Here is a 17,474-nt window from a genome sequence, read left to right as displayed (position 1 = left end):
TTAATTAAAACTGCTTGGCCATTAGCTCAGGCCTACCACTGACTAGCTCTTACATTTAAATTCAGCCCATTTCTATTAATTTATATGTCGCCACGTGTTCCGTGACTTTACCTTGTGCCATTATATGCTGCTTTCTGGACGGCAGGCTGGTGTCTCCTGACTCAGCCTTCCTCTTTCCAAAATTCTCCTCTCTGCTTATCCCGCCTATACTTCCTGCATGGCTACTGGCCAATCAGCATTTTATTTATCAACCAGTCAGAGCAACACATTCACTGAATACCGAACATCCCACAGCAGTCCTCCTTGTTCTCTTTTGGCATCCTTTTAAATGCTTTTTAAAAAAATAAAAACATTGACTGCTTTTCTCAAATTACCATTTGTTACAATACACACACTTTGGAGGATTCATTTTTAATGCTGTTTTTTTGTTTTTGTTTGATTGATTGGTTGGTTGTCTGTGTGTGTGTGTGTGTGCGCGCGCGTGCTATTTTTATTTTTGAGGCAGGGTCTCACTATGTAGCCCTGGCTGTCTGGGAACTCACTATGTAGATGAGGCTGGCCTCTAACTTACAGAAATACTCCTGCCTCTGCTTCTCAAGTGTTGGGATTAAAGGTGTGAGCCACCATGCCTGACTAAAAGATTAATTTTTAATTTTATGTTCTCAAAACACATTTATATCTAGCACTATCAGAAGTACAGCAAGTGTTTGCTCTCTCTGCTAAAGTCCCATTCCCCCTGTGCAGGTCTCCTGAACACAAACATCTGTGACCCAGATTCTGGCTGCCAAAATCCATGGGCAGGCAAAGGTCTAGCTCAGCCTCCTCCTTGTATAAAGTGTGATTCCAGATTGCATTTCTCATCATTCAACATTTCACTCCTCTGAATGTTGTTAGAGTGGTATATAAAACTTTATATAATTACAAGCATTATAAAGCTGATTCTATCACAAGTTTGGGGAGTGATTCTGCACAGGTCAGTGTACTATGAAAGACTGCATGATTTTAGCATTTTATCAGAAGTTTTCCTGTGGAATCACCTTGGAAAATGAACATGGTATCCCAATGATTCCAAAAATACACTTGCACATGACATTAGATGCTTTGTTGTGTCCTTGTGAGGAGAGCCCAGAGCATCTGCAGAGAACTGAGGAAATGTGAGAACTTGATTGTCCTGGAAAAACAGCTAGAACTGAGAAACAGAACTATTCCCAGGATGGTGGGGAAAAGTTTTATTAACAGCTAAGAAACCACATTTTAACAGGCACGTTTCACTGTATGTGTAAAGTGTTCCCTGGTGAACAAATTGAGTTGTAGGAAAAAACACCTTTTCCAAAAGTGCTTTGCCCAAGAAAGTGCTATATGACTTCCCTGTATCCTTCAAAGTCAATTTCCTCGGCAACGGTGCTGTGGAACCCTTCAAATGAAAGCCCCGTATAAAGGTGACTCCCCCAGGGGACTCCTCCGCCTTCTGTTACCACTCTAGCTCGGTTCTCCTTACTTTGGAGGAAATGATGTGTGTGAGCCAATGGCAGAATTGACCTGTTCTGCAAACAAGGACTCATTTACTGTCTGGTAATTTATTGCAGCGGAATACCAGGCACTCTGTAGCAGTGGGCCGGGCATGACCTCAGCAGGCACTGGTAAGGCGTCATTTTGAAATTTACTGACTTAAGCATGTGCAGAGGCAGTACTGAGTCTCCTGTGGGTATCTAGTTACTCTGTGACAGTCTGGCCTGACACCTTACGTCATCACAGGGTGATGTACATGGGATGTCTAGAAGCCCCCATGGCAGAGCTGCTGTGGCACACCCATGACTGTGGGTGGGGAGCTTTCTCACTGGCCTTTCCTGGGGCAGTCGATGGGGAGCTGTAGGTGAGATACAATGGCTGGCATTGCTCATTCTAGAGAAGTGGCAGTCTGAGCCTTTCATGGATTTCCAATATCAAATCAAAGCTGAGGGTGTGGGGTTGGACAAGCAGTTAACCCATTCACAATCTGAAAGATTTCCCAATTCTCAACGGTTCAGTCGTAAGATGCCACTTAAATTTTGTAGCAAGAAGTAACAGCAACTAGCTAAGTTAAAAGAAAATGAACTATTTGTTTAGGAATTGGAGAAATGTTGAGTGTCATCAAAAAGACTAGAACCGAGAGACTACTGAGATGGGTGTAAAGACGGTGAGAAGGAGAAAGGACTTCCTCACTCATGAAACTAAGCAATTGGACTAGGGAGCTCTGGGGGGAACGAGACTGGCTAACTCACTTAGCCATGACATGAGTGGATAAAGATGAGGAGAGAATATTAAGGGAGAGGAGGAAGTAGGGAAGCTGGCAATGAAGGAGTCAGTGGGAATCAAATAAGCTCTGATAAGGACGTGGAGATGCAGCAAATGACCACCCTGACTTACAGGGACCATCCATCCACGTATTGTCATTCTTCCTCCCTCTCTACCACTGGAGAGGTCTGCTCCATATGGGAGAGCACAGAAGAGGCAATGCCTGGCCTCCTCAGGGCCGAAGCAGAGACTCCAAGCTTGCTTTCAGTCTGTAAAGGGACCTGCTGAAGGAATTCCCCACATAGTAGTGTGGGGGCCTTGCATGAACACCTAATTTAGAGCCAATAAGCACACTATTCATGCTTCAGTTTGAAAATGCTGTTGAACTTAATAAAAATCTGAAGCAAGGCCATGATGCAATCACCTTGTTGGCAGTATGGGAGGCAGAGAGATGGGGAAGACGTAGTGTCAGGGACTTGGGCTCTGTGTATCATCCACTTTCCATCCTGGTGCTCAGACCATCCAGGGCATCTTCTTCAGTTTAATTCAAGGATGATGGGTGATCATATAGTCACAGCTCAGATGCCAGCTTCCCTCCAGGGTCTGGGATGGGGGAATATTTGATTCATACTATCTTACAGTGAACAAAAAAAAAAAAAAAAGAAAGAAAGAAATATTCTCTTCCAAGTGAACTCAAACCCCAGTGAGAAATCCTAAGGTCGTTGCACATACTGTACTGTTTTGTTTTCATTTAATGATTGTTTTAGAATGTGATTGACTTTGAATATTTTTGGTGCTGTAGATATAAATGAATGTGCATTAGATCCTGATATTTGCCCAAATGGAATTTGTGAAAATCTCCGTGGGACCTACAAATGTGTATGCGATTCGGGATATGAAGTAGACATAACTGGGAAAAACTGTGTCGGTAAGTTGAGCTTGCTTTCTGTGACATTTCTTGACAGCTTGTGAAGAATCGTATGCCAGATTCACTTGGTAAAAGAGGAATCTGTTAGGTGTAGGAAGCACGGAGTGTCAGGAGCCTTTCTCACATGGCTCCAGATCCATTCCTAGTACTCCTAAACAGTTCTCCAGCCACTCCTTAAATTTAAGCAGAGAAAGCCCGGCTTGTTTTCAGTCATAATGATTGTATACTAACTTTAGCAAGCACCTTTTCCATGTGATAACAGCCTTTAATGAAGGAAGAATCCAGAAACTAAGTAAATCATTTAGTTGGGAGGAAAACCGTCAACCTAGGGCATTGTATTTTTCTTCAGCATTCTTTAGTTGCTAGGACTATTTTCTGTAAACCTCTTCTGTGTGGAATGCACACCTGTAGCCCCAGCTTTGGGAGGCTATGTGAAGGCCATGTGGAATTACTCCAGCCACAGCAGTGAATGTACTTAAATAGACAATATGCACACACACACACACACACACACACACACACACACACACACATGCACCATCATATTGAGGCTTCTTTCTATTTATTTAGTTCCTTGAGCCAGCAAGATTAGTCCTTTTAATTCTAATGCTATAAAAACAACTACAAAAGTAAAGGTTACTAATTTTCAGAGAATCCAAGAATTGAATTAAATAGCACCCAGCAGCTTGAGGCTTTGTAGATACCTAGTTTGGACAAGTAGAAGAAGCTCCTATTTGGAGAAAACCAGTGGAACAAGAGTCTTGCCTCTTTGGTGGACTTGATTTACCATTAGGAACTTGAAGGCCTAACCCAAAAGAGAAGGGGGCTGCCTGGGAGGGACAGCCTCTTGCAAATGTTCCCATTTGCTGTCTTTCCAGATATTAATGAATGTGTGCTGAACAGTCTACTCTGTGACAATGGACAATGTAGAAACACCCCTGGGAGCTTCGTCTGTACCTGCCCCAAGGGATTTGTATACAAACCGGACCTAAAGACCTGTGAAGGTAACCGGGCCTTTGTGTCCGCTCTGTGTGCTTTACTCTGTCAGGGAAAGCTCTTAGACAATCTGAGGAGTAGGAGTCTCTTCTGTTTCAGCGAATCAGACCAATTGTGTTGGGACTTTCTGTGCAAACTCTAGCCACAGATGGTATTTACTTGCATTTGGCATCTTGTTCACCCTTTCATGGTGGTTTTAGGGCGTTCATTTTCATTTGCCTCTAGCTGGCATTTTATTTGCCATCACTCAATAGATGAAGAAAATGTTGTGCATGTATAATTTGAATCCATAATTTTCTCCAGATTTTTCTGAATACGAAGACTTAACCATATGCCAGTTTCTATACTAAAGAAATATGCTCAATTAGTATTTTGACATTCCTTCTAGTTTGGAAAAACCTGTCTAGGCCAGCTTTACTATCTAATGCAGAATACGTGGTAACAATTAAGGCCGAAATCGGGGTATGCATTTTATGCCTAAGAGGAGCTTTCAGTAGTAATGGAGACTTTCGTTTCAGACATTGATGAATGTGAATCAAGCCCTTGCATTAATGGAGTCTGCAAGAACAGCCCTGGCTCTTTTATTTGTGAATGTTCTCCTGAAAGTACTTTGGATCCAACCAAAACCATCTGCATAGGTATTTATCCTGTTGAGGATGATCGTTCAGTGTTTATCAATAATTAATTCAGTGCTACTATGCTTAATGGCTGCTTTGACTGCAACAGAGGTTTAGAGGAGAGACATTAAAAATGACCATTGTTCCTTGTTTTATAATGCTATTCAAGCTTAATTCCAGTGTATACCTGAATTTTTGATAAGCTTCTCTTCACCGTCCATCACCGCCCTCTTTCTGCAGAAACCATCAAGGGCACTTGCTGGCAGACTGTCATTGATGGGCGGTGTGAGATCAATATCAATGGAGCCACCTTGAAGTCCGAATGCTGTTCTTCCCTTGGTGCTGCCTGGGGGAGCCCGTGTACCATATGTCAAGTTGGTAAGAGAAGCCACCACCTCGTTGGTTACTTCACTTGTTTAGGTCCACATGAGATATTTAAAGATGACCTTGATAAAACATATTCCTGAAGGAAACCAGAGAAGTGTCAAGGATATCAATTTGATGTGATTCTGGTCAGTTTGCTGTTTTCTGGCTCCATGTGGTCACGTGGTTAGCTTGCAGTGTTTTCCTGAAGCACCAATTCCCGCAAGCTGGGCTTTGCTAGTGGAGTTATTCCATTACTGCTCTTCCTTATCTATGCAATCCCATGCTCATTCATAGCAGCAAAATCCAGCTCCTGTCCCAGGCACCCCCTGGGAAGTATAGGTAGATGTTAATCTTGTTCTGTTTCCCCCACAGATCCCATATGTGGTAAAGGCTACTCAAGAATCAAAGGCACACAGTGTGAAGGTACTTCTTAGTATTTGTAAATCATACATTTTTGTGTGTATGAAGAATGCTTGTGTTAACTTAGCCTGGATAAAGGAGTAAAGGAACTTCACAGTGAGAAATGCACTGCAGAGAAAAAAAAAAAATGACTGAGAATCAGAGAACAGAACAGATGTTAAATGCACAAGCTGTTGCCAGAGTCAGATCACTACAGCCAAAGGACAGCGTGGCTGGAAATGCTTTAGAATGACCATACATTGTTTGGAGCGGCTGCATTTTCAAAATCCTATCTGCAGATCAGGAGCAAGAAAGCAAGATTTTCCTTTTTTCACAGACTGTTGAGTTTGCGTTCTTGGTTAGCCCTGTTTTTTATTGCCGTTGCTTGTTTATGTGTGTCACATTCATGGGTGACTTGGAGGGCTGAGCTCAGTTGCCTGTTTTCAGGGTCTATGTGCACCCTCTCCAGTGTGCTGTGCTTCTTTCTCACGGAGGAGGCCTGAGTAGATATAGGTCACGGTGACTAACACAGTGCCTGACAATGACACAGCAGCTGAAATATTTAAAAAAACAACAGCTAGTCCCGTATGTGGGACAAAATGAATTTTTTTCCTGGTAAAACAAAGAGGACTACTGCAACCCCCACCCAAGGGCTTGCTTTCCAAATGATGACTGAATCCTTTGGCGTTTTTCTGGTTCATAACTTATCTGAGCTTTAACAGCACGTTTTGTATACAAATGGCAGAGGAAAGGCCCCAGGAACAACCCCCAAAAGTAGATTCAACTTCATTTCCATTTAGTTTTCCTTCAAGAAAGCAGTGAGACTTTTCCTCAAGGCTCTTGGCTTGGAGAGTGACCTCTTTAAAATAAACACTGTGTGTGTGTGTGTGTGTGTGTGTGTGTGTGTGTGTGTGTGTGTGTGTATGTGTGTGTTTCTTAACTAAGGCTCCCTCTTTTTGGCATTTGGATTGCCTTTCTTTGGATTAATTCGATGATGTCTGTTTTTCCAAATTAAGTGCAGAGAACACACTGCTCCATGAGGGATTGGTAGGTCTGGGCAGCACTGTTGGATGATGAATGGGTGTTCATGTGTGTTGACTCTCCCTCAACCAACCAACCACCTGGGCTCAATACTCCTGGACCGGCCCACATATCCCACAGCAGGATTTGATTTTTTTTTTTTTTTTTTTTGGTTTTTCAAGACAGGGTTTCTCTGTGTAGCTTTGTGCCTTTCCTGGGACTCACTTGGTAGCCCAGGCTGGCCTCGAACTCACAGAGATCCGCCTGGCTCTGCCTCCCGAGTGCTGGGATTAAAGGCGTGCGCCACCACCGCCCAGCAGGATTTCATTTTTATACACTCAAACTCAAGCCTTTTCTTCTTTGATAATTTGGAAGGCCACACTTATTTGTCTGTTTCCAGTCATCTTGTCTCCTAAAGCTAATTATAACTCTCAGAACCTTATTTACCAGAGCTGTCCCCCTAAACCCATGAGCCCCATCTCTACAACTCAAACACTATCCCCAAAGGCCAGTGGAGAGACTCCTAGCTTTAGTGAACAGACTCGGACATATCAGAAGTTTGTATAGACTGTTGGGAGGCAAGCTAGTGTTCTGAACTTTTCAGGTTCAAAAGGCCCTTTCTTTTTTTTTGTTTTTTTTTTGTTTGTTTGTTTTTTGTTTTTTCGAGACAGGGTTTCTCTGTGTAGCTTTGCGCCTTTCCTGGGACTCACTCTGTAGCCCAGGCTGGCCTCGAACTCACAGAGATCCGCCTGCCTCTGCCTCCTGAGTGCTGGGATTAAAGGCGTGCGGCACCACCGCCCGGCCAAAAGGCCCTTTCTTTGGTGATAATCATTGTGACTCTATGAGTGGGGTAAGCCAGGATTAACTACACTGATATATTGACTTAATGCTCTTTTTTTATTCTTCTTTAGATATCAATGAATGTGAAGTGTTCCCAGGAGTATGCAAAAATGGCCTGTGTGTCAACTCCAGGGGTTCATTCAAGTGCGAGTGTCCCAATGGAATGACTTTGGATGCCACAGGAAGAATCTGCCTTGGTGAGGATGAATAAGATGCAGCACACACAGACACACACACACACACACACACACACACACACACAGAGAGAGAGAGGGGGGGGGGTGTCTAGCTCCTCTGTTAAGCTCTATGATGGCTTTCTTGACAAACGGACTTCCCGACTCTTTGGAGTTAGGAAGCACGGAGGAAAGGCTTTAGTCTTTCCTTGTTGTTCTCTCCATTCTTCGAATCACTGCCATCACAGTTGCTATGGCAGCACTGCCCATATGCCATGAGCTGCAGAATGCATGCATGCTGAGTGGTACAGAGAAGAACATTTGCATTTAATGGGGAGCTGCACCCCATTTCCTCTAGGCCTGTGCTATAACTGATCAGATAGGTCCTTATAGGAAATCCCTGTTGATGTCAGGAGCAGAAATCCTCCTATGAGAGGGAGGGTGGAAGGGAGGGAGGGAGGGGAGTAGGGGGGAGGGAGGAAGGTAGGGCACAGCACTATCTCTACTGGTTGTCTGGGAATCTCCATGCCAACTGCTAGAGTCCAGGGGGTACTTCACATCCAGTCATCCCATCCCAGTGACATGGAAGAGACTAGACATAGAATCTAGACTTGGAGTCTTCCGAAGGCTGCCCCATGGCTCTTAGCTGTGGTATCTGCCTGGCTCCTAGTGTCACTACCATGGCGTCTCACTGCCAGGACGATGTCCAGAAGATCTCTGGTTTCTTACCTTTGACCTTGGAGATGACATCACTTGTAGTACATACCCGACGCTGTATCACTCGGAAGAATATCCCCAGTGAAGACCACTTTAGTGCATAAAAGACATGCTGTACAGTTGAGGAATTTTGGCCAGTTACAAATGAGAGCAACCTGTAGAGACAGAATTTTAAAGTGTCAACAATATGGAACAGAAAGGGAGTTCAGAGACTAGAGTCTTTTTGAAACTAAGGATATCAGCAAACCAAACTCCAAATCTTTCCTTATTTAGGAGGAATTTTTATTTAATGAAAACATTCTTCTAGATTCTCAATTGAAAGATGCCCCAGTCTTTAATGTGGAGTTTACTTTAAATTACCTGTCTTAGTCTGGGAAACTTGGACATAGGGATGCTTAGATGCTTCAGAAGACTTTTTTTTAACCACTGGGTAAACTGAACACTAAGAAAAATAGTTAGGACCACATTGTGAAGGCAAATGAGAAGAAAGGTGCACTTGGATAATATTTCGAGGTTCTTGGGTACATAATCTCATCGGAGCATCACGACACTTCCTGTGAGATGGCTGCAACATCCTTCAGGCAGCATGGGGATTTGGGTTCAGGCAGACTGATTTCGTTATGAAACAGTTTATTGCAGAACAGTCCCAGAATGCAGGTCTTCAGGACCCCGGTCTGTCAGTCTTCTTCACAGTCCCTTAAGTTTGGGGCTAGGAATAGGAGTACCCTCGGAGAGTGTACACATACACACATATTGAAGTGAAAACGCCTTAGAAGAATGGATAGCTTTTGTTTGCCATTTTCTCTTGAATCTTAAGTAGGAAAGCCCTCATTCCAGACCAGTATTCCACCTCTCCAGAAATGAAGTCAGTCTGAGGCCACAGTGTTCGAATGCTATGATGCATTCCAACAACAGAGTGAGTTTGCTCTTGGGTAGAGAGGAGATGCCAAGATATCGTGGAATGCATACATTGGTGATGAACTTGACTTTACAAGAAGATGTCCACAAATAGCCAAGTGACACTGCTCAGTCATTATTGGCTGCCTGTGTAGAATTATCAAAAAAACACCCAAAGTCAGAAGAGAGCTTTTCACAAATAGGAGATATGAACATGCCTGAGGAAAGGAAGAAAGTCTTCATTAGCAAGAATACCTACTACATAACCCTGTTTGTCATCTGGGAAACAAAAAAGTGTAGTCACGGATATAGAAAATGAGCATGTGTTGTATTTTCCCTAACAAAAGTTGGTAGTTTTGGACTGTGAAGGACAGCTGTCCTCAGTCTCCCGCCCCCTCTGACAGACATCCGCCTGGAGACCTGCTACCTGAGGTATGATGATGAGGAGTGCACCCTGCCCATCGCTGGCCGTCACCGTATGGATGCCTGCTGCTGTTCAGTTGGGGCAGCCTGGGGAACCGAAGAGTGTGAGGAGTGTCCAGTGAGAAACACCCCAGAGTATGAGGAGCTCTGTCCCCGAGGACCCGGGTTTGCGACAAAAGAGATTACAAATGGGAAACCGTTCTTCAAAGGTGCGTTGCTTATGTGGCTGACCAGTTTTCCCTGTAGACCAGGAGATGTAACATGTGTAGCCCAGTGTGGCTGTTCCTTCAGTTTCCTCCTGCCCCTCTCCCATCCCTGCTTCCTGCTCTCCTTCCCTATCCCCGCCCCCGCGCCCCCCCCCCCCCCCCCCCGCCTTTGTCAATGGTAAGCTCCCTCCAGTGCCCACTTCTCAGAACTTCTTGAGGTCTCCTACCTCTTCTATCCATTAACTAGTAAAATAAATCTGTAATACTATCCTAGTTGAGAACTGAAGGGAAGTCAAAGGCCACCTGCTGAAATGCTGTGATTTGACCTTTTGTCCCTAGTTAAAGCATTCCTGTTGCTAGTGAGTGGTGTGAGAATGCACTAAGAGGTACTCTTTGTCCAAATGCAGTGAGTCTCATTTCTGTAGCTCACTGTGTTTCAAATGTTATTATTTTTTGTCATGCCATAATCTGAAGTCCATGTCAAAATAAGAAGTTATAACTTTAATCTAATTCTAAGACTAGGTTAACTTCTATGGACAATGGCGTAGTGATTGTTTACTTTAGTATATGAAAAAAAATGTTGTTACCAAGAATTCTGTTTATCCAGGGGGTGGTGTGTGTGTGTGTGTGTGTGTGTGTGTGTGTGTGTGTGTGTGTCTGTATGTCTGTGTGTGTGTGTGTGTGTGGTGTAGGATGTGCTTACTTGTGTGTGTGTCTGTGTGTGTGTGTGTGTCTGTGTGTGTGTGTGTGTCATAGGGCATGCTTACTCGTGTGTGTGCAAATGAAGGCCAGAGGCTAAAATGGTGTCTTCCTTCACCTTATTTCTTGAGACAGTGTCTCTTCCTGAGCCTAAGGCTCACTCACCATCTTTGGCTAGCTAGCCAGCAAGCCCCAGGGTCTGCCCATCTCCACCCTCTGTCCCCAGCACAGGGGTGACAGATCCATGTGGACATCCCTGGCTTTTTTATGTGGATGCTTGGGATTCAAAGAGCAAGTTCTTTCCCCAGTAAGCTGTTTCCCCCGCCCCAGTTTGCCAAGGATTCTGTTAAGCAGAGGCCCCAGTGTTTGCTGTTAGTGGAGAGTTGGGTCGGTGTTGCCCGCTGTCTCTCGTGTTGGGCTTTGGAAGTCGGAGACCTCCTTATCATGGTCTCCATGACCCAGTCAAGTCAGGAAAGGGGGAGCTAAGTACATACACATTGAAAATTGTCTTTGTGAAAAACGAGGGTTGTTTTTTTCTTTTTCTTATCTCCATCCCTTTCTTCTCTTCCTCCTCCTCTTCTTTTTTTCAACTGTTACTCTATGAGACTGTGATCCCTAAAACTGTCCTGTCCAGAGAGGCAGTTTCTAGATGACTACCTTAAACTTCTCTTAAATCAATTCAAAAGAGTGTGGCCCACGGCTGTGGCAGTCTCCACTGCGAGGTCCTCGAGGGTCTCGATCTAGCCCACCAGTTCTCGCTGTCATGACGTTGTGCAGAAATGAACTTCTGTTTCTTGCTTTTGGGAAGGCTCCAGTAGGGAAAAACCTGGTCACATGCTACAGACATATGGCCTTCTTATATACAAGAAGCTCTTTAAATGGTGGTAATGATGTGTGATGCTGAGAAAATTAGTATGGATTATTTGTGAACAATTTAAACTGTAAACAGCATCTTTAAGTTCTCCAGGTCATGCTAAGTTGTGTGCAGGACAGCATCAGAGAGCCAAATAAGGGCCTCATCCTGCTGCCGTGATGGCTGTAGGGGATGGGTCGCTGGGTGGCTGTGGTGGGGACAGGGTGGCTGTGGTGGGTAGGTGGCTGGGTGGCTGTGGTGCCTGTGGTGGTGGCTGTGGTGGCTGTGGTGGGTGTGGTGGGTGAGTTGTGGTGGGTGTGGTGGGTGAGTTGTGGTGGCTGTGGTGGGTGAGTTGTGGTGGCAGTGGTGGGTGAGTTGTGGTGGTAGATAGGTGGCTGGGTAGGTGGGTGGCTGTGGTGGTGGCTGTGGTGGTGGCTGGGTAGGTGGGTGGCTGTGGTGGTGGCTGTGGTGGTGGCTGTGGTGGCTGTGGTGGTGGCTGTGGTGGTGGCTGTGGTGGTGGCTGTGGTGGTGGCTGTGGTGGCTGTGGTGGGTGGCTGTGGTGGTGGCTGTGGTGGTGGCTGTGGTGGCTGTGGTGGTGGCTGTGGTGGCTGTGGTGGTGGCTGTGGTGGTTGTGGTGGTGGCTGTGGTGGCTGTGGTGGGTGGCTGTGGTGGTGGCTGTGGTGGGTGGCTGTGGTGGTGGCTGTGGTGGTTGTGGTGGTGGCTGTGGTGGCTGTGGTGGTGGCTGTGGTGGCTGTGGTGGTGGCTGTGGTGGCTGTGGTGGTGGCTGTGGTGGATGCTGTATTTGTCATTGTCCGTGTGCTCTAAGCAGCATTTACCAGTCAGACATTCATTGGCCAGTGATTATGAAGCACTTGCTGTGTCCCAGGAAGTGACCAAGGTGCTAGAAGTCCAAATCAGCACACCTAGCTTTCCTAACAGTGCTCTCTTGAAATGTGGAAGTCAGGATGGCTAGGGATGTTTATGGAGTCCTTCCTAGACCCTGGATTATCACACATTTTTAAAGTTGAATATTAAATCAAGGCCCTCCAGCATTCTGGGTTTAAAGTGTGGACCCTGAGATGCCCTGACTGGTTGCTCATAAGCTGTTCTTCCTTGCGTCTTTCCTTTTCCTGAAGATATCAATGAGTGCAAGATGATACCCAGCCTGTGCACGCACGGCAAGTGCAGAAACACCATCGGCAGCTTCAAGTGCAGGTGCGACAGCGGCTTCGCTCTGGATTCTGAGGAGAGGAACTGCACAGGTCAGTGTGAGGCTCTCCCGACCGCGGTGGCATGCGGGGCGTCTCTCCAGACGCTCCCTCTTTCCCGTGTTGCTTCACATTGTCAGGCTGTCCCCACCCACCCTCATTATCACCGCCTGCTGTTCTTCATGCAGACATCGATGAGTGCCGCATCTCTCCTGACCTCTGTGGCCGAGGCCAGTGTGTGAACACCCCAGGGGACTTTGAATGCAAGTGTGACGAAGGCTATGAAAGTGGGTTCATGATGATGAAGAACTGCATGGGTAAGTGTGTGCTGCTTCAACCAGCACAGGACGCGAAGGACTTCGGGAAGCCTGGATTCCTCATAGGGATTGTAGTGTCCCAGGCAGTCCTTGCTACTCAACCTTCTGACCAGGAAGGGCAGTCTGTGGCAGAGGGAGACTCATAGGAAGACACCAGGGGGCTGAAGAATCGTGGATGACTCCAATGGCAAGCTGTGAGACCTTGAGCGACTTCAACACCTGACGGAATGAACTGAGAACAATTCAGACATAAGCTGTAGTAGGACTCCCATCTCAGGGGTGTCTGTCCGACAGTTCTAGAAGACACTGTTAACTAAGCTGCCTTAGGTCAGGTCCCCAGTGAGCAGAATCAGAGATGAGATTCCTGCACACGAGTGTGGTGGACCTGGATATTGGTTTGGATTTTGGTTTGTTTGTGTTTTGGTTTGTTATGGGTTTTGAAGGTCTGTTTTGAGTGAGGAACCTCTCAGAATGGCAGAGAAGCAGAACAGTACAGAGTCTGGCTGCACTGTGGCACACTCAGATCCTTACAGGGCACTCTGGAGGTATGAATGGCACCAGGATTGAGACAAGGTCAAGGATTTTTATTTCCAATCCAGTTAATCAATGACTGGCTGTGGATTGCTTCTAATGAGGGAAAGTGTTGTGACCTCTCACTTCACAGGCATTTCTGAGTGAAGTGGACAGCAGTTCTCCCAGAAGGGAACTCATAAGTCCCAGCAGCTGAGGGTTGGAAAGGGGCATGGCCCAGCAAAGGAGAGCAGGGCACCAGTGAAGGAGAACAGGGGACCAGCAGAGGAGAACAGGGCACCAACATCTTCACTGTGGAGCATTTCCGTTTTACAGATATTGATGAATGTCAGAGAGATCCTCTCCTATGCCGAGGAGGCATTTGCCACAACACAGAAGGAAGTTATCGCTGTGAATGCCCTCCTGGTCACCAACTGTCCCCAAACATCTCCGCGTGCATCGGTAAGGAGGAACTCTTTCAGACCACTTGTGCGAGGTCAGTTGTTTGGCCTGTACCTCTGCCGGATTCGGACGTTTACGTTTCTATGCTGTTCTTTGTTTCCACACAGACATCAATGAGTGTGAACTGAGTGCACACCTCTGTCCCAATGGTCGTTGTGTGAACCTCATAGGGAAGTATCAGTGTGCCTGTAACCCGGGTTACCACTCTACTCCTGATAGGCTCTTCTGTGTTGGTAAGTTCTAGCCTCCTTTTTATTTCATGGTGCATTGTATTTCCTCCCTTTGTAGAACACCCCAGTTCCGTTGTCAGCTAGAAGCTTTTCCTTCATCTTTCTTGTTTCACTGGAAGTAAAATCTCATAGCAGCTCACAATATTTACACCTCACTTTTCAAAGAAGCAGATGAAGGAAAGATATGTCATCTGATGTATGCTTTTTGAATAATGAACATAGCATATGCATGTCAAAGCAATTAACCCTGAGATGAGCTAAGCGTGGCAAGTGCCAGGGAAAACACAGGAAGGCATGAGGTGAGGTCTCTGCCCCACGTGGTGGAGGTCATCTCAAGTTTTCAAATAGTGACCATTGGCAAGAAGGCCACGGAATGTTCATATCTCTCCCCGAAACAGAGGCCATGTCTGGCACTCCCGAAGTGTGGGTTTTTGTGGGACAAGAATTTTGCTTTGTGGTTGGTCCTCTGTAGGTTTAGTCCTGCTGTGAAGAGTGACAGAGGAGACCCTGTGGCTTTATCATGCCCAAAGTCGAAGTGGAATTGTATAAATGCTGCCAGTTTAGGGCTGGCTTGGGATGTACACCCTGTGGCGCTGCCAAGTCTTAGATGGTTTCCACCCAAAACCATAAATCAGCACAAATTCTTTTGAAATCTAGCCAAGGACAACTCAAAACTTCAATTCGGGTTCTTGCAGAGGATCAGAACCTTAGCCCATCAAGCCATAATTCAAGTTTATAACTGAATCAATGACCGTGACGATTGCCATAACTGTGAACACAAAAGAAGGTGTCTCAGCCGGGTTTTCTGTGCTGTACTGGAATACCTGAGACTGGCTAATTTATAATGATAGAAATTCTTTGCCCCGCAGCTCTGGAGGCTGGGAAGCAACAGCAAAATGCTGGCATTGGGCATGGGCCTTTTTGCTGCACCAAAATGTAGGAAAGGCAAGAGAGAAAGAAAACGAAAGTGTCCAAATTCACCCATTTATAATGGCACCGATGCCACCCAGAGAATGGAGTCCTCATAGTTAATCACCTCCGCAAAGTCCCATCCCTTAATACTTCTATGGCGGTAATTAAATTCCACAAGAGTGTGGGAGAGAACAAGCATTCTAACATTGCCCTCTCTTCTCTTAGACATTGACGAATGCAGTATAATGAACGGTGGCTGTGAGACCTTCTGCACAAACTCTGAAGGCAGCTATGAGTGTAGCTGTCAGCCAGGGTTCGCCCTCATGCCAGACCAGAGATCGTGCACAGGTGAGCACCTTTACCCTCTGCTTATGTCCTTCAGTGACAGTTCCCCCCAGCGGAGTTGCTCAGGGCCTGGGCTTTGGAATCTAACAACCTTGGGTTCAAGCCCTTGTCTGTGGCACATTTTAGCTGCGTGTCTTAAGCAAGACACTTGGCACCAGATCATCATTCATACAATGTAGTTGAGATTGTATGAAAGAGAAAAGAAAAGTTTGTACAGCACTGGAATGAATGGAATAGAAAGCATTTTTGTCATTAAACAGAATCTTGGAGAGTTGGATCTTGAACCTAATCTGGTGCAATTCTAGGTGTGTTTTCTGCAGTAGCCACATTACCCAAAGATTTGTGAACATACAAAGCCTCAGGCTCCCTCCACATCTACTGAACTGAAAAGTACTGGGTCATCTTGCTGATCTGTGTGTTTGGATAGATGCTGAAGTTTGTGAATCCCTCTCCTAACTTACACTCCTACCTTCCTACCTTATGCTGGAGGAGTCAGACAGCCGAGGAGAGATAAAAAGTAGAGTGAGTGACTCAGCCTTTGATTCTGGCTCTGGTTAAGGACAGAATCGAACTTAGGAACCACAATGATTTTATTTGACCTTTAAAAGTCCCCGCCCAAACCCACCTCTATGTAACTTTGACTCTCCAAAGTAAATGTTGAAAGTAACTATTTGTAACTGGACAGTGACAAAATACAATTTACAATCATTTTGAATTACAAGTTCATTTGTTTAAATGCTTATTGCTGGTCTTTCAGATCAGTGTGGGGTCTGTCCTGTCCTCAGATCGGATACTGAGAGTTTGAGATTGCCTGCCTCCTCTGTCTGCAGGATAACCTGATGGGGTCTTTTATACAGAGCTAAGGAGGCGTTCATTTTATTCAGGCAGACTGAATTTCTTTAGGTTGGGTAGCTACTGCTTCCTCACTGGATAGTGGAGCCAGTATCAATGTCTACAACATGTTGTTGATTTTCCTCTCTTCAGACATTGATGAGTGTGAAGATAACCCCAACATCTGTGATGGCGGCCAGTGCACAAACATACCTGGAGAGTACAGGTGCCTGTGCTATGATGGGTTCATGGCGTCTGAAGACATGAAGACTTGTTTAGGTAAGAAAGAAGGCGGCAGGGACTAACTCGCCTGCTCAGTCCCAAGTATTGTGAAATCACGCAAAGATCGGTTTGTTCAGTCTCCCTGTTTCATCTCCTGCCTGATCATTTCTTTTTTGTTTTGTTTTGGTTTTTTGGTTTTTTGAGACAGGGTCTCTCTGTGTAGCCTTGCGCCTTTCCTGGAACTCACTCTGTAGCCCAGGCTGGCCTCGAACTCACAGAGATCCGCCTGGCTCTGCCTCCCGAGCGCTGGGATTAAAGGCGTGCGCCACCACCGCCCGGCGCCTGATCTTTTCTTATTGTGAGCCAGTCATGTTAAATTCCACCTTGGGAAATGTTGGCTATGCCTGTATTCTAGAAGTATTGGTGAACTGTGAGAATGCAGTTACGTCAGTCATCTGGACCAGGCTGAGCCTTCCTCACCTCTCACTATTAGGCAGCACGTAGTCCAGAACTGTTTTTTTGCAGCATTGCTGAGGCAAGACCCTTCTGGAACTCTGCTTGGGTCCCTGGGAAGTATAAGGTTTTCTAGTTTAGCTGTGGGCAAGGGGCGTCATTGTAGGCCTTCTGTGAAGGCCGAGGATTGCTGGACTGGATGGACAGTACCTCCCCCAGCCTGGGTGATGTGTGTCTTGGGGTGGATGAGTGAGCTCAGCAATGCGCTGGACATCTGCAGAGGTCACCTGCACGTCACTGGTGCCCTCTCTGTGCCTCTCCCTTCTGAGTTTTAGCTGGGTCTGTGATGTCATCTGGTCTATGTGGTATCATCTCCTACAGGCTCAGACCTAGAATTTGTTCCTCGGTAATCTGAGAATAACGTTGAACCCACTTAATTTAGTTTCTTTATTTTAGGAATTGCTGTATTTTTATTGCTTAATGTCCAGGCCCTAGAAAAGCATTCTTTCTATCTATAGTGCAATTTCTTTTTAACTTTTTTTAGTTGTTTCTGGTGAAAAGGTCATTCCCTCTTGG

General features: G+C 45.8%; 1 protein-coding gene across 1 annotated transcript in view; it reads left to right on the top strand.

Annotated features, from left to right (window-relative positions):
• Fbn1 (fibrillin 1) overlaps window positions 1–17,474 on the top strand; it is a 215,568-nt gene that overhangs the window by 133,274 nt on the left and 64,820 nt on the right. The window contains exons 17-30 of the mRNA XM_059261299.1: window positions 1,587–1,640; window positions 3,077–3,202; window positions 4,081–4,206; window positions 4,717–4,836; window positions 5,056–5,193; window positions 5,554–5,604; window positions 7,512–7,637; window positions 9,632–9,859; window positions 12,545–12,670; window positions 12,805–12,933; window positions 13,780–13,905; window positions 14,013–14,138; window positions 15,273–15,395; window positions 16,377–16,502. Coding sequence (XP_059117282.1) covers window positions 1,587–1,640; window positions 3,077–3,202; window positions 4,081–4,206; window positions 4,717–4,836; window positions 5,056–5,193; window positions 5,554–5,604; window positions 7,512–7,637; window positions 9,632–9,859; window positions 12,545–12,670; window positions 12,805–12,933; window positions 13,780–13,905; window positions 14,013–14,138; window positions 15,273–15,395; window positions 16,377–16,502 — 1,725 coding nt within the window. The remainder of the gene's footprint in view (window positions 1–1,586; window positions 1,641–3,076; window positions 3,203–4,080; window positions 4,207–4,716; window positions 4,837–5,055; window positions 5,194–5,553; window positions 5,605–7,511; window positions 7,638–9,631; window positions 9,860–12,544; window positions 12,671–12,804; window positions 12,934–13,779; window positions 13,906–14,012; window positions 14,139–15,272; window positions 15,396–16,376; window positions 16,503–17,474) is intronic.

Source organism: Peromyscus eremicus, chromosome 4 (genome assembly GCF_949786415.1).
Source record: "Peromyscus eremicus chromosome 4, PerEre_H2_v1, whole genome shotgun sequence".
Classification (NCBI taxonomy): domain Eukaryota; kingdom Metazoa; phylum Chordata; class Mammalia; order Rodentia; family Cricetidae; genus Peromyscus; species Peromyscus eremicus.
This window is presented reverse-complemented; position numbering and strand designations above follow the sequence as displayed.